The sequence below is a fragment of the Lactuca sativa genome, chromosome 2 (genome assembly GCF_002870075.4).
Source record: "Lactuca sativa cultivar Salinas chromosome 2, Lsat_Salinas_v11, whole genome shotgun sequence".
NCBI lineage: Eukaryota > Viridiplantae > Streptophyta > Magnoliopsida > Asterales > Asteraceae > Lactuca > Lactuca sativa.
Window position 1 is genome coordinate 17,716,415 of NC_056624.2, and position 16,836 is coordinate 17,733,250.

The 16,836-nt window shown below is 41.1% G+C and overlaps 1 protein-coding gene across 4 annotated transcripts in view; it reads left to right on the forward strand.

The window, feature by feature from the left end:
* Positions 1–540, forward strand: part of LOC111885449 (bZIP transcription factor 27) — a 39,380-nt gene extending 38,840 nt beyond the window's left edge. For all 4 annotated transcript variants that reach the window (XM_042898993.2, XM_042898998.2, XM_023881702.3 and 1 more), the window contains one exon: positions 291–540. Coding sequence is in view for 1 of the 4 variants with exons in the window: in XM_042898997.2 (XP_042754931.1) it covers positions 291–296 (6 nt within the window). In the remaining 3 variants the exon portion in view is untranslated. The remainder of the gene's footprint in view (positions 1–290) is intronic.
* The last annotated feature ends 16,296 nt before the right edge of the window (positions 541–16,836 follow it).

Here is a 16,836-nt window from a genome sequence, read left to right on the forward strand (position 1 = left end):
AAGTTTATGACAATTATTTTTATGACCAAAGTTTACATGTATTTTTGGGTTATAAAAGTTGCCTTAGGAAAACAAATAATTGTTTTTATATAATAATATAAATGTATGTTTGTTGTGCATAAACAAGTCTTGGTGCCTTTACTATATTAGTTGTGTTGATTTTTTTTAAATGGTTGTAATATTTATTTATTCATATAATATGTAATAATTTAAAAGTTAGTTTTTTTAATTCTTTTTTTGTAAAAAATAGATTAGCATTAAACAAGTTTATTTTATAAAAAATTCAACAGGATTGAAACCCTATAATTTTGATGATATTTTTCAACACATCATGAAGTCTTGAAGATCTTGCAAGCATCGTGTTAGCAAGTGGGAGCTTGAAGACATAACGCAAAGTTTTTTTTTTTCATTATGTCATTTATGAATAGACTTGAAAATTCTTGTGACGGCTTACAAAAATTGACATTAGTTTTATGGATTGGTTTATGAATATTTGTATGGTTGTGATGTTTATATTAATGTTAATATTATACATGGTTGAAAATATGATTTTTCATGTGAAATAGTATTTTGAACATTATAATCATCATATGAATTTGATTTTCAAAATCTAAACTTTTAATATATGATGATAAAAATGGTTTTAAAATAAATGGAGTTTTATGCACTAAAACTTTTAAATGACAAATTTTGAGAGACTAATATTAATAAGTATAAAAATAATGATTTTAGAGATTTATCTAAATTCCAAATGTTAATAATAAACAAAGGTTTCATTAAAAAGGTTATAATTGGCTCTTTAGCGCTTAAACATCAAACGTTAATATAATATATTAATTTTAAAATCGACCACGTCAGAAACAAATAATAAAATTGGATTGTATTTATAAAGAACCTAATATGAAAATTATGATTATTTCAATAAAGGTACCATGGTATATTGATCCATGTACTATTCATGATATTATATGTTTTAAAAAGGTATAATTATAAAATATATAAAACCCTTTTTTTTCAAAATGCAAATCAATGTCATGTTTTTGAAAAAAAAAACTCACACATTACTTGTATAATTATTGTGGGATAAAAGATATCTAACCATTTATATTGTCTTTTTATGGCCGAGGTGTTTTCACGAATCCTATAACTAGTTATAAACCAATATAACAAGTTTTTGAAGTTATATGAGTTAATCAAGAATCTTTTACAAGAAAGAAAACCTAAGCATTAGACACAAGGCATTGATGAGATCAAATATTTCAATTAAAAAAACTGTTAAGTATATCATACCACTAGGAATTACATTTGGACGTAATTGGTAATCACTACCTATCTTGTTGAATTAAGTAAATAGGATAAATGATACTTATCCATTTATTTATTTTCCAACTTGGATCTTAAACTTTAATAATTAGTATTTAAGAAACATAAAGAGTATTAATTGTTAAATATCTAAGGAAATACAAAATGTTTTTTGTTAGATTTTATAGATGGGCCATAATGCAATCAACTTGATTAAATGGTTCCTACGTTCAATCCTTTTTTACGATAAACTGGATCATCACAACTTTCTTTATTGGTATCAAAACTTTAGAACCCTTCTCAGAACTGAAATGAAGTCCTGTATAGTTCACAAACCCCTTCCCATTAAATTTTCTATCACATATATGATCGTGCATAACGATCGATTGAAACAATATGATGATCCATTCGACGTATCACGCTTTATGCTTGAAACTATGCTTATTTTTTTCAACCAAAATAAGACATATTTTTGTTGGATTAAGGTATCTAAGTGATATTATCATATTCATACTGTAACACCGAAAATTTCAAACAATTTTTCATTTAAAAATAATCGTTTAATTCTTAGAAACACTTGTTTAAAATCTCATTCATAATCGAATTACAAAACATGACTCCATTTTCACTTGTATAGAAAACCAGGATCCTCAAAACATGACTCTTTCTTTGGTGTGTACAATCAGGCTGGTGCCGTCCCGTGATCCTGAAAGAAACCTAAAACACATACATAAAACAAAACACTGTAAGCACGAAGCTGAGTGAGTTCCCCAAAATACCACATAAACACATATTAGCCACTCGAGGCTATAACTCTATGGGTCCGTACACCCAAACTCTGTGAACCCTCAGGTTCTAACTCTGGGAACCTTGCGGTTCCATCTCTATAAACATGGACAGCATAAATCACATAGACATTATGCAGTACAACACATAGCATACACATAACATACACATACTCTGACTCATAACTCTGATTACCTACTCAAGGTAAAGTATAGTGAGAAGACTCACCTGGCAAGTAGAAAGCAGATATCCCCACACTTGAATCTCGAACTCGCCGCCGCCTAACACGTAAGGCATATACTCTCATGAATATAACTGTCGAGACTAGAATCAACCCTCTCATGGCACCCTCTTAAGGGTAAAAGACTATTTTACCCCTCTCTTGGCCCAAAGACCACATCGCTGACCAAGCCCTAAAAGTCAACGGTCAACTCTTGGTCAAAGTCAAAGTCCTCAGTCAAAGTCAACCCTCCTGGTTGACCCTGCTCGCCGAGTCAACCCGTCGACTCATCGAGTCCCCATGCTCAGAACTTCCCCAATCCGCGACTCAACTCACCGAGTCACCCCGAGACTCGCCGAGTCCCACAACTCTGAGTCCACTCGCACACAACTCACCGAGTCATCCCTTGACTCGCCGATTCTCGACTCAACCAGAAATTATTGGGACTCTTCGACAAGACTCGCCGAGTCCAACAGCAGACTCGCCGAGTCTAAGGCTATCTTCAACCTACTCGCCGAGTTGTTCATACAACTCGCCGAGTTCCAGGCCATCTTCATCCAACTCGCCGAGTTGTTCTTCCAACTCGTCGAGTTCCAGCTCATCTTCAAGCAACTCGTCGAGTCCACCCATGTGACTCGCCGAGTACCATCGGTCTGAACCCATACAGAAGCATTCTAGGCCATGCAATTGATCCAAAACATAGATCTAGCCTCCTACAACTCATCCATCACGTAAAGTGGCAAACTTTACGTGAATCCAAAGAGATCTATGCATTTTCACTCTAGGGTTTGGGTTTGGGACAAAATAGCTCCATCAATCACTCACAAACAGGGACTTTCATGCATTCCAACCCTTCTCCATTCCAGATCTGAGGTAGCAACCTCAGATCTAACCTCTAAACTCCAATACATCCAAGGGTATGGTCTCTACCACCCCCAAAATGATGCATCTAAGAAATAACAGCTCAAAAACGAGATATTACCTCAAAGGAACACCCCAACTTCAATGAAACTCGAATCCAAGCAAAGCCCCTTTGCTCCAAGCCTCTTACCCTTCATGATTTCCTCAACAATTGGTTCTCCAAGCTTCCAAATGCACTTGATCCACTCACACACAAGAGTTAGGGTTTCTGGACTTGAGGATTAGTAAGGAGGCTGGGGGAATGGGTGTTATGTTTTTTATATAGGGCTCAACCCCGAGAATTAGGGTTTTCTCCACTCAGCGCCTACTCGCCGAGTCCATTACTCTGACTCGCCGAGTCAGCCACTTAACACGCGACCAAGTCGCGACTCTACTCGCCGAGTCCGCACATGGACTCGCCGAGTCGCTCTTTCCCAATTTACTCTTTTAACCCTTCAACTCTACTCTTGATATTTCGGGATGTTACAATTCTCCCCCACTTAAATTAGGCTTCGTCCTCGAAGCCTATGGCGACTCAACTCCAAAATACTCCCACGACGCGCCACCTGGCCGTAACTGGACCAGGTTCCTCAAGGCATAACCATCGAACTCGAACTCACTTCCTATTTCCTTGTGGTGTCCTGACCACCGTCTCAAACCGGGCACCGACTGTACCCTCTGATAATCACACTCAACAATCGAGAATTACCCGAGATGCATCACTGCTCCAAATCTCAACAATCGCCCGACCCTCCCTACGAGCTAGAAATAATCACGAACCACCGGATCCCCGATCCAAATCCCACTCTATCCATTCCATGCTGATAGAAGGACCCACTCTTCAATCTCAGAGCAACTCCCACGAGTCCTCTTCTTGCAATCACACACACATGCTGCACCAACCTTTGCACCCTCGGGTTAGGAAAACCCGCCACACTGACGACATCTCTAACATCCCCAGGAGGAACCACCACTACACACACAACCCTTGAGCAGAATCAAGCTGGGAGTCCCAGACTCCATCCATGCACTCATCCTGAGACTCTTGGCTCTACACCTGCGGAATCCCTTCCGCGTCCTCAGCAGACATCCCATCATGATGTCATTCCATACCACTGTCACAGACACAATGTTCAACCACCAAACTCCAAATCATCCACTCTCACTACTACTTTCACTTCCGTGAACCAACACTTTCCCCCCCTGAGGGTTACATACCTTTCTCTTCCCTTACCCAGGGAAATCCACTTGCCAACCTTGCCGCTACTCCATGTATCGCACATGCTCTGGATCTGCTCGCAAGGGCTCTCGGGTCCATGCGCTACCTCTCCCCAGCGAATGAGGGTCCGACACCTCCTCCTATACAACAGCTCAAAGGGTAGCATACCAATGCACTAATGATGGCTGTTGATATAGGATAACTCAACCAAGGATAAATACGTGCCGCGACTCCCTCCGAAATCTAATACACATGCCCGAAGCATGTCTTCGAGCGTCTGAATCATTCTCTCGCTCTGAAGTGTCCTCAGACATCATCATGGTAAGCTCTAGCTCATTTCTCATATCCCTCTTCGAGACTGAGCACAAGGTCAGCTTTTGACTCCACAGCCGAGCCTCCAAAGGTCACCCATATCATGATCCAAATATCCCACTAACTTCCTCCCCGTGACCACTATCCCGGCCCAGGGACACGCAAGTCACAAAATTCTCTTTTCCTCATGCGAGAAAATACAATCCAACCGAGGATCGTCTCAACTCTGATCTCTGGTTTCTGCTGCGCATATCCCTTGCGCATCTCGCCGCATCTCCCGACAGAGACGGAGACCCCAGTCTCGCCCCCGGTTCAACACCCAGGCTCCAAAACTCAATACTAGGGCTACTCAAGCCCAAAACTCTTCCACATCATACACTGATCAGAGAACATTCCATCATCACATTCTCTTGCCATCCAGTGAGTACTACGGCTCCCCGCAGTATCACAACACCCTCTGACTAGTGAGTACTAACACCCTCTGACTAGTGAGTACTACGGCTCCCCGCAGTATCACAACACCCTCTAACTAGTGAGTACTACGGCTCCCCGCAGTATCACAACACCCTCTGACTAGTGAGTACTATGGCTCCCCGCAGTATCACAACACCCTCTGACTAGTGAGTACTACGACTCCCCGTAGTATCACAACACCCTCTGACTAGTGAATACTACGGCTCCCCGCAGTATCACAACACCCTCTGACTAGTGATTACTACGGCTCCCCGCAGTATCAAAACACTCTCTGACCCCACTAGCTCATGCTTCGCAGACTATCATAGGCAGCTACCCATACTCGACTCGAATATGCATCACAGACTCTGGAGGCAATCGACATATCAAAATGCCCACCCTTGCAAAGATCCACTCTCTTAAATAATCTCCCTGGATGCCCATACTCGAAGGGCTCCCACTAGATCCGTAGATACCTGATACACCACAAGTCGTTTCAACTCAAGATTCACGAGTAACTCCGAAATAAAGATATCATACCCGGATACCTCGGAATATCCCAACAGAACATCACCAGATCCTGCCACAACCACTGATTCCCTTACTCCTAACACCATACACACGCAACAATACATTTCCTCTGAATCCCATAATAATTTCTGATATCACACGATGCGCAACTTCAGTGCATCCAAACACTCAATTGGAATACAAGGAAGGCGCTAACCCTTCATAACACACTGATGATCCTCCAAAACCCTTTCCATTATTTCTCAAAATTCAAGCAAGAATACACATCCTAGCCCGGGAATTGGCTACTCGATAATCTGCTACCAATATTTCAACCCAGAAGTTCTCAACTGCCCATACCATCATTACGAGTCTTCCACTTGAAACGACTCTGACCACCACCCGCCGTGGAGACACCCATCCTTCTCTCAGGCATACACCACATGCATTATCTCGCCCTACACCTTTCCTTGACCACCTATGACCCTGATCTCTTGAATTCAAGCCGCAGGTTTCTGCATCCAACCCCTAACCGCTCTTGCACAAATCTCTGGTTCTCTCAATAAACCACCCGGTTCTCCCCCACTTAGGGTTCGAACCATCACTATCTGACACATCAACAACCTCACGAACTATTTCCACCAGCAATAACGCACATGCCCCTGGAAAGTGCTACGCAACACCCGATAATCCCCTTTAAGGAAATCAATCGATCTCATAACTCTGAACCTCAGATGAAATCCTCAAGAACTTTTCGTCACGACTGCCTCTAGTCGTTCCAAGTCTCGTACCAATCCAATACCAACAACTCAACTGTCCAATAACATTACTGACTCATAGACTGGACCACGAAATCATCATGTTCCCCACTTCGACTTATCAACCAACGTTCCAACACATGGATCATCCCAAGAACAGGGACCCACTCCCATATTCAATACCCAACATGGATAGAAAAACCACTGCACTGATTAACTCGACTGGACTCCCCACCGATACCTCTACAATACGCCCTACTATACTCAAATAGGCATAACGTGGTCCTTGACTATCTCAGTCCCAACTGACTATCTGCTCATGGTAAATCACTGTCTCGCAGCACACATGCTACCTAATACTCTGATGGAAAATCATCATCAGTGACAACCTGCAGGGTTTTACCCCCAAACCCAAAACTTAAACATCGGGCTTCTCATGTTCCGCACACGAACATAAATAGCACCACTCAGGTCATAGAAGGTGACATCTCCTCTATCGATTGATTGCTCAACTCAGACCGACATTCTCCCTTCCCTCTAACTCCTTACCAAAATACTCTGATAGGCTCTCGACCTCCCTCTTGAGGGACGCCTCTCTAAACTCAATCATGGCCTACAGGCCTAAAACCCATAGCGTCCAATCTCTACCTCAACAATCATGACCGGATAACCAGAGAATCTCAAGCATCATTCACTACGAACCATGGTACTCATCCCATGACATCTCTTCTCAATATGCTCCGGTGTATGGTACCCGAACCATAGCATCACTCCTCCATCTGCTCCGATGTATGGTACTTGGACCATAACATCACTCCTCGATCCGCTCCGATGTATGGTACTCGAACCATAACATCACTCCTCAATCTGCTCCGATGTATGGTACTCGAACCATAACATCACTCCTTAATATGCTCGTTAGAACCTTCAGAATACTCCCTGTATCAAGTATGGGTCCTCTACTTTCAGTAGTACGGGCCCATACTACCTGCCACATCTACCCATACTTTCCACTCGGACTATCCCAGAGCTCCTAAGTAGCTGCTCGACCTTCTCGTTCACCAATTCCGTCGCGCGCTCGCTCCCCAGAGAAATTCTCTACTCTGCCAGTGCACTCATCTGGCTAAGGTTACTCCCTAGGCTCTTCCTAGATTTCCACACTTCTCTGCCATCAGCTGCTGAAGAGCTCCTAATGATGCCAGCCATCTACCTCCTGAATATCGTCATATTTGCTTGGTAGCTGACTCCCATCATCGAGAGTTCCACAAAGCACGAAGCAAGCAGCATTCGAGCATCGAAGAATATATATGACTCACTCTGGGTGATAACTCTGCTTGCTCTGCTCATCCTCGGAAGTATCACCGAACTCTGCAACTCTTCCCCTCGCGGGCTCTAACTATTCTTCCTCTAAGTACCACAATACTCATCTAGGTATCTCCCCTAGATTACTCCTCTACTCAAATCCCCTAAAGGATTCCAATAAAATATTCTCACTCATCACATACTCAAAAGCACATCGCATATCACAGCAATTCCTAGGCTAAGGCATCACAAATCAGGCCGCTCTAGTCCTAAGATATGGAATACCTAGCCTGTCTCTAGCATGCAATAATATCTCATAAAGTGCATCATAAATATCTCATAACACAAAAGTAAGGGTATTTTGGGAAATCACCGTTCGGGCTCTGGCTGATTGTACACACTGCTCTTTCTCGTTTTCTCTTTGAACTCTTATTCGCTTTAGAAAATTATTTCTTTGAAAACTTTTCTTACTTCCTCATTTTGAGTCCAGAATTACCCGAAGGCGCATCCGAATCCCTCAAACCAAGGCTCTGATACCAACTTGTAACACCGAAAATTTCAAACAATTTTTCATTTAAATATAATCGTTTAATTCTTAGAAACACTTGTTTAAAATCTCATTCATAATCGAATTACAAAACATGACTCCATTTTCACTTGTATAGAAAACCAGGATCCTCAAAACATGACTCTTTCTCTGGTGTGTACAATCAGGCTGGTGCCGTCCCGTGATCCTGAAAGAAACCTGAAACACATACATAAAACAAAACACTGTAAGCACGAAGCTTAGTGAGTTCCCCAAAATACCACATAAACACATATTAGCCACTCGAGGCTATAACTCTATGGGTCCGTACACCCAAACTCTGTGAACCCTCAGGTTCTAACTCTGGGAACCTTGCGGTTCCATCTCTATAAACATGGACAGCATAAATCACATAGACATTATGCAGTACAACACATAGCATACACATAACATACACATACTCTGACTCATAACTCTGATTACCTACTCAAGGTAAAGTATAGTGAGAAGACTCACTTGGCAAGTAGAAAGCAGATATCCCCACACTTGAATCTCGAACTCGCCGCCGCCTAACACGTAAGGCATATACTCTCATGAATATAACTCTCGAGACTAGAATCAACCCTCTCATGGCACCCTCTTAAGGGTAAAAGACTATTTTACCCCTCTCTTGGCCCAAAGACCACATCGCTGACCAAGCCCTAAAAGTCAACGGTCAACTCTTGGTCAAAGTCAAAGTCCTCAGTCAAAGTCAACCCTCCTGGTTGACCCTGCTCGCCGAGTCAACCCGTCGACTCATCGAGTCCCCATGCTCAGAACTTCCCCAATCCGCGACTCAACTCACCGAGTCACCCCGAGACTCGCCGAGTCCCACAACTCTGAGTCCACTCGCACACAACTCACCGAGTCATCCCTTGACTCGCCGATTCTCGACTCAACCAGAAATTATTGGGACTCTTCGACAAGACTCGCCGAGTCCAACAGCAGACTCGCCGAGTCTAAGGCTATCTTCAACCTACTCGCCGAGTTGTTCATACAACTCGCCGAGTTCCAGGCCATCTTCATCCAACTCGCCGAGTTGTTCTTCCAACTCGTCGAGTTCCAGCTCATCTTCAAGCAACTCGTCGAGTCCACCCATGTGACTCGCCGAGTACCATCGGTCTGAACCCATACAGAAGCATTCTAGGCCATGCAATTGATCCAAAACATAGATCTAGCCTCCTACAACTCATCCATCACGTAAAGTGGCAAACTTTACGTGAATCCAAAGAGATCTATGCATTTTCACTCTAGGGTTTGGGTTTGGGACAAAATAGCTCCATCAATCACTCACAAACAGGGACTTTCATGCATTCCAACCCTTCTCCATTCCAGATCTGAGGTAGCAACCTCAGATCTAACCTCTAAACTCCAATACATCCAAGGGTATGGTCTCTACCACCCCCAAAATGATGCATCTAAGAAATAACAGCTCAAAAACGAGATATTACCTCAAAGGAACACCCCAACTTCAATGAAACTCGAATCCAAGCAAAGCCCCTTTGCTCCAAGCCTCTTACCCTTCATGATTTCCTCAACAATTGGTTCTCCAAGCTTCCAAATGCACTTGATCCACTCACACACAAGAGTTAGGGTTTCTGGACTTGAGGATTAGTAAGGAGGCTGGGGGAATGGGTGTTATGTTTTTTATATAGGGCTCAACCCCGAGAATTAGGGTTTTCTCCACTCAGCGCCTACTCGCCGAGTCCATTACTCTGACTCGCCGAGTCGGCCACTTAACACGCGACCAAGTCGCGACTCTACTCGCCGAGTCCGCACATGGACTCGCCGAGTCGCTCTTTCCCAATTTACTCTTTTAACCCTTCAACTCTACTCTTGATATTTCGGGATGTTACACATACATATATTGAGGCATTATTTTAATATATTTTAAGCTATATTTTGTTTATTTGTAAAGATATTTGGTAGTTATTGAGATAAATTACATTTTACAGCCAAATATGACATTCTTGAGGAAAATGGACCAAAATCGACAAAAGTTGGAACCTAGAAGGACTGAAGCTGAGCTGGTAGCTTAATGGAGCTTAAAAGAAGAGAAAATTGAGTCAAATAGAAGCTCACGATGTGAGACTTTACTACTCACGACGTGAGAATGAAGATTCTAAAAGATAGGTATGTGGAATGTAGTTTCTTTGCCGAACACGGGTTATACTGAGATCAGGACATGAGCCATTACTACTCACTAAAACTATATTGATTGTATTGTAGAAAACATGAATTACAGGACTGCATTTATACAAGAGATATACAACAGTAAGTGCACTAATCCATTAGAGACTCCAATCTTGGAACGAAACTTCAAGAACGACGCACGACCCAACGGTTTGGTTAAGACATCGGCTGGTTGGTCAAGCGTGTGAACATAACGAACATTGAGCTTTCCAGCAGACACTTGTTCACGAACAAAGTGGTAATCTAGAGCAACATGCTTCATGCGGTAGTGATACACGGGATTTGCACAGAGATAAGTTGCCCAGTATTGTCGCATTAAATGGTGGGCATGTGAGGTGAAGAGATGCCTAGTTCAAGTAGGAGCTTTTTGATCCAGGCGAGTTCAGCTGAAGCATTCGCAAGAGCCTTGTACTCGGCCTCTGTTGATGATCGTGCGACAGATTTTTGCCGAGTAGAGCACCAAGATATGATGTTGGAACCTAGGTAAACAAGATAAGCAGTAGTGGATCGGCCTTTTGTTGATATCCCACCCCAGTCAGAGTCCGAGAAAGCTGTGAGTGCCATGGTAGAATAGCGATTGAAAAAAATACCGTAATAGATTGTGCCCTTTAAGTATCCAAATAACCGTTTGAGTGCTGTCCAATGAGTTTCAGAAGGCGAGTGCATAAACTGTGAGAGTTTGTTGACCGCAAATGAGATGTCCGGACGGGTAAAGGCAAGATGAAGAGTCCAGTTAATGTTTTGGTCTAGGCTTTTAGTGTATATTGTTTTGGCAAGAGTCTGTAATACAGTTTATGAGTTGTTTATGTCTTTTGCTCATTTTGTGTGTTCACGACTGTAAACTAAGTTTACGGCCATAAACCCTGTTTACGGTAGCAAACACAGTTTTCGGTCTAAGTCAAGTATAAATAGTGGAGGAGTTGGTCTTTTGCAGTTGTTGATGCCATAGAGTTTACAAAGCAGTCCATCGAGTTATACCTGACGATTTGTTGAATATAATCGTGTGCAAGCTTGGTTTCTTTTCATCTCATTCCTATTTCTATGATTGTTTATTGCTTGATTACTGGTAAAGATCCTTATTTGGACCTTACAATTGGTATCAGAGCAGTAACCGGTGTCAAGCTTTATTCAATCGAGATTTGGGGTGCTTGAAATTGGTATTCTTATTGTTCGAACATTGGTTTTGGTGTTCTAAGTGGTTAAAGGATATGAATCTATTGCAAAAACGTGTGTTTAAAAGCTTTTTGGGAATTTACGGCCAACCGTAAATACCTTTTACGGTTCTAAATTCAAGAACTTCATCAACCGTAAACTGTGAATCTTCAAAAAAAACCGTGAAGAAGGCTTCAAAAACTTTAAGAACCGTAAATTCAGAAACCGGAAACTCAAGAACCGTAAACTTAGAGACCGTTAACCCTGTTTACGGTCGTAAGCTCATCAACTGCAAACTCTTTTGTGATTTTAAATTGATTCGATTTCAAATGGATTCTCAAAGTCAAAATCATTTTCACGAACTTGATACTGTCATGGCATTATCTCCTGATATTGCTTAAGGTTTTCGTGAGTACACTTCAGATGAAGATCTATGGGAAGCCCTAATTGAGGTTTATGAGGGCAGTACAGATATGAAGGAAAGTCGACAGGACATGTTGAGACAAAAGTTTAATATGTTCAACTACATTCTAGGAGAGACTCTTGAGGCTCAACTACAACGATTCACAACTCTCACGACTGACATGAACATATCTGGGATTTTCTTAACCAAGTCAGAAATCAACAAGAAGCTTCTGAATGCTCTTCCTAGATCATAGGATATGAATGGTGTTGTGATTAAGAAAACCAAGGATTTAAATCGCCTCACTCTTGCTGAAGTTATATCGATCATCAAAGCTTACGACATTGATGACAAACAGAGAGAAATTAACCACGTGAACTCATACTCTACTGCAAATCTTGGAATCTCATCCAACAATGCTTTCTCATCAATCATGTCCTCCTCAGGTCAAGCCTTTGCAGCTCAACAACCTCAGATTCAGACCTTTGCTGCTGCATCATCCATCCCTCACCATCAAACTCAGCCATATGTCACTCCACAAGCTGTCCCTGCTCCAAATGTGTCAGTTGTAGCTTCTTCTTCAAACTCTAAGGACTCTAATGAAAATCTGGCTCTAGCTACTGGGCTAGTTAATTGCTACAATGCTTTTGTAGCTGGAGATCTTCCACCTCAGCTGTCATTTGCTGATTTGGATCAGATTCATCCTGAAGACGTAGAAGAAATGGACATTACTTGGCAGATTGCTATGGTTGTTTTCAGGGCCAAACAGTTTGCTAAGAAGACAGGGAAGAGCAACTGGGGCATGAATGCTGATAAGAAGGTGGGATTTAACAGGGGCATGCTGAGATGTTTCAACTGCCAAGAGCCGGATCATTTTGCTCGTGAATGCCCTAAGCCAGATCGTAGGATCAACAACAACAGGCAAATGGTAGCAATGGGAAACACCGTCCAGGTGCTGCAGCTAATGGTGAGACTACAATGGTCACTCAATCCTTTGATTGGGAGGATCAGATTCAGGATTTGAATATCTCAGGGCCACAAAATGCTCACCTAGCTCAGATTGATGATGCTACCTTGAAGAATGATGATGTTGATCCTGAAGCAGAAATAATGGAGCTGTAGTTTGCCCTAATGGTGTCCACTTCCTCCGAGCCCAAGAAAAGCGAGGTAAACCTACCATCTTGTTCTCATGCATGTAAAGAATGTTAAAGTTCTTCGTGATGAAATCCAATTATTACATAGAGAAGTAGAGGACCTTAGATATGAGGGCTACCAACTTAGGAAAAGAAAAAAACCACTTAAGGCCCAGTTAGAAACTAAAATAAAAGATTTTAGAAGGATTCAAACAGAATACAGTGAAAAATATGATTTGTATGATTATGTTAAAAGACAAAATGATGAGTTAATTACTAAGCTTGATACATTGAAAAGGGAGTTTGACTCTACAAACTTTGCCTTTCAAAAATTTGATGGATCAAGCGAGGTAGTTAACACCATGATTGATCATTGCATGAAATTTAAACGAAATCAGTTTAAGGGTTTAGGATATGATAGTGTACCTCCTCCTTATAATCATACATATTTGTATCAACCCCTATCCAAGGAGGAGATTGCCAATGAACCATTTATGGTTTATGGCAAGCCATCTAGTTTCGTTTCAGGCGGATTTGTTAACGTTGAAAGTACTAACATTTCTACTTCCCCTACAGATCAACCCTTAGACCAGGCAAAGCATGGAGTCGGAGGACCTGTTTTTGTTTCTGTTTCTAATTCTGAATTTTTTGTTTCAAATGAAAACATTTATGTTTCTGATGTTAAGACTGATAATGTTTCTTGTGATGCTTCCACATCTGATTCTGTTGAATTTAATTTCTTTGATATGTTTGATGAAATATTTGGTAGTCCTGATGCTTGTGATACTCATGAAACACCATCAATTCCACAAGTCACAACATCTGAGACACCCTCACTTATCTCTCAATCTATTCCTCATGCATGTTCTTCTGAGAAAATTGAGAGTGTCTATCAAGAAAATAAATCTGAAAAATGCAGTACAAGTTCAAATAATAAACATATTTGTTTTAATTGTGGTGTTGGTGGTCATATAGCTAGGAATTGTCAAAATAGGATCTTTGTAAATTACTTGTCACCAAGAGGAGAGAACGAATCTCGAGGAAGGTCTTTAATTAGAAAATCCTCAAGAACTCGTTCTCAAAATGATGATTGGAAAGATGGTCGAAGCAGAAAAAGGGCTAATTTTCAAAAGAATAAAAAGGTTTTTACTAACAAAGCTCAAAATAGTTTGCCAAAACCGAATAAGGCTCCGCCAAGATCGGCTTCATCAAAAGGCAATTCTGGATCTTCCACCACTTCTGGGAGAAAATCCAGAGGGTCAGTGCAAACTCCTAAGAAACATACTTCAAAACCACCTGAGAATGTTGTAAAACCCAAATATCAATGGAAGCCCAAATCACTTTCTAATCCATCATTAACATATTCTGAAGTGATTAAGAATGAGGATCCTAATTTGAGTATATTGAAGGATAAATCAGAGAAAACGAAAAGGACACCCAGGACAGTGATGACCTGGGTTCCTAAATCTAAATGATTCCTCTCATTTTACAGGGACAGTTGCGGAGGAATGTCGTTCGTCCTTGGTACGTTGACAGTGGCTGCTCCCGGCATATGACAGGAGACATCTCCCAACTGAGCGAAATTCAATCTTTTAATAGGGGTTATGTTTCCTTCGCGGGCGGAGATGGTGGCAAGATCACACAGAGAGGAACCATTACAAATGGAGTGCTAAGCTTTGAAAATGTCAACTTCGCTCCCGAGTTAAAGCACAGCTTGTTGAGTGTTTCTCAAATCTGCGACAAAGGCTACTCTACCTATTTTACCGATAAAGAATGTATGATTCTCAAGCCAGGCATTGTAATCCCGGAAGAGTGGATTCTAGTCAAATCTAAGTAGGATGGGAATGCTTACATTATTGATATGAACAGTAATGTTGGGTCAAAAATATGGTTTATACTTTGCTTTTCTAGGAAAATATATTTTTATGTAATGTTGTATGTGTTTGCGGTTTGTGTGTACGGCCTTACACGTGTGTACGGCCACACACCCTGTGTACGGCCGTACACAGGGTGTGCGGCTGTACACATGTGTATGGCTGGAGGTCCATATAAATAGAGGAGTTCATGTGGGAGTGTACGGCTAGAGAAGAGAGAGAAAGTTAGAGATAAGAAGTGTGTGTGAGAGAGAATCTATTGTAAGGAGCATCAATCATATCTTCAATACATTAGATTCAAGTTATTCTTCTTCTCCTTCTCTTCTATTTTGATCTGACATCATCCAATTGATTGGGATTCTGCACCATCAATTGGATCTGATTGATACACAAGCAATTTTGGGGACTTACAATTGGTATCAGAGCTTGGTTGTATCAATCAATTTTGTCAGATCTGGAGCTTATATGATCTGATTTTGAAAAGAGAATAACGTTTTTGGATAGATCTCGCAAAAATAAGGGGGGTTACTTCTTTGCATTTTTCATAAAAACGAGTTTTTGATCGAGTTTTGGAGCAAAAAATGGTGAAAAACGTCGTTTTTTTAGCGAATCTGTTGAAGGAGTGCGGCCACTTGAAGGTGTGCGGCTCAGCAGCCTCGGTGTGCGGCTCGGAGTATACGGCTCGGTGTGTGCGGCTCGGAGTGTGCGCCTCGGTGTGCGCCTAGGGTTTCGGTGTGCGGCCTTGGTATACGGCTCGGTCTCGCCTCTGGTTCACGGCTCAGCAGCATGGTTCTCAGCTTCGCAGCTCTATTCCTCGCTTCGCAGCCGTCCTCGCTCAGCAGCCTTCGTATAAAAAAAGGAAACGGAATTAGAGGGTACTGGGAATCGAACCCGGGACCTCTGGCTCTTCAACAAGGAGCATTACTATCTCGACCAACTTGCTAGATGTTCTTTTCGTTCGAAATTTAATTCATAAGGACTCCATTTCGCCCTTATTTTCGCAACAATTGTCATTTTTAGCCAAAATTCAAAATCTTTTATTTCTAAATTCTATTTTCAACCCAAATTTTTTTAGTTATTAATTTTTTATTTTATTTTTATCTTTGACTTTAAAATTTTGACTTTGACTTTTAAAATTTGACCTTTGACTTTAAACTTTGACTTTCTCGTTTGACTTTTAATTTTTCAAATTTAGCTTTTCGGTTTGACTTTTAAGTTTGACTTTTGAGTTTGACTTTTTAAATTTGACTTTTAAGGTTGACTTTCTCGGTTTTTAAGTCAAAGGGAAATTAAAAATAATAAAAATAATAATAAAAATAATAATAATAATAATAATAAGAAAATGAGTTCCACAACTATTCAGGTAAATGGATTCGGATGCTATCCATCTTGTGTTAAAACTATTAAATTTTTACGAGAATCAATAGATCTAATCAAAAGGGAAAATGAGGATCTAAAATATGAGAAGTACACCATTAGGAAAGAACAAAAACCCCTGAAAGCTCAATTAGAAGCCAAAATCAAGGATTTCCGAAAACTACAAGAAGATTACAGCAATAAGTGTGAAAATTATGATCACATTAAGAAAAAACTTGCTGCTGTAACTGAAGAACTTGACGCTTTGAAAATAAAGTGTGGAAAAACAGATGTTAGTTTCAAAAATTACATTGCGTCAAGTAAGACAGTCGAGTCCTTATTTGAAAATCAATTGAAATTCAAAGATAATCAAAACAAGGGTCTAGGGTATGATACTG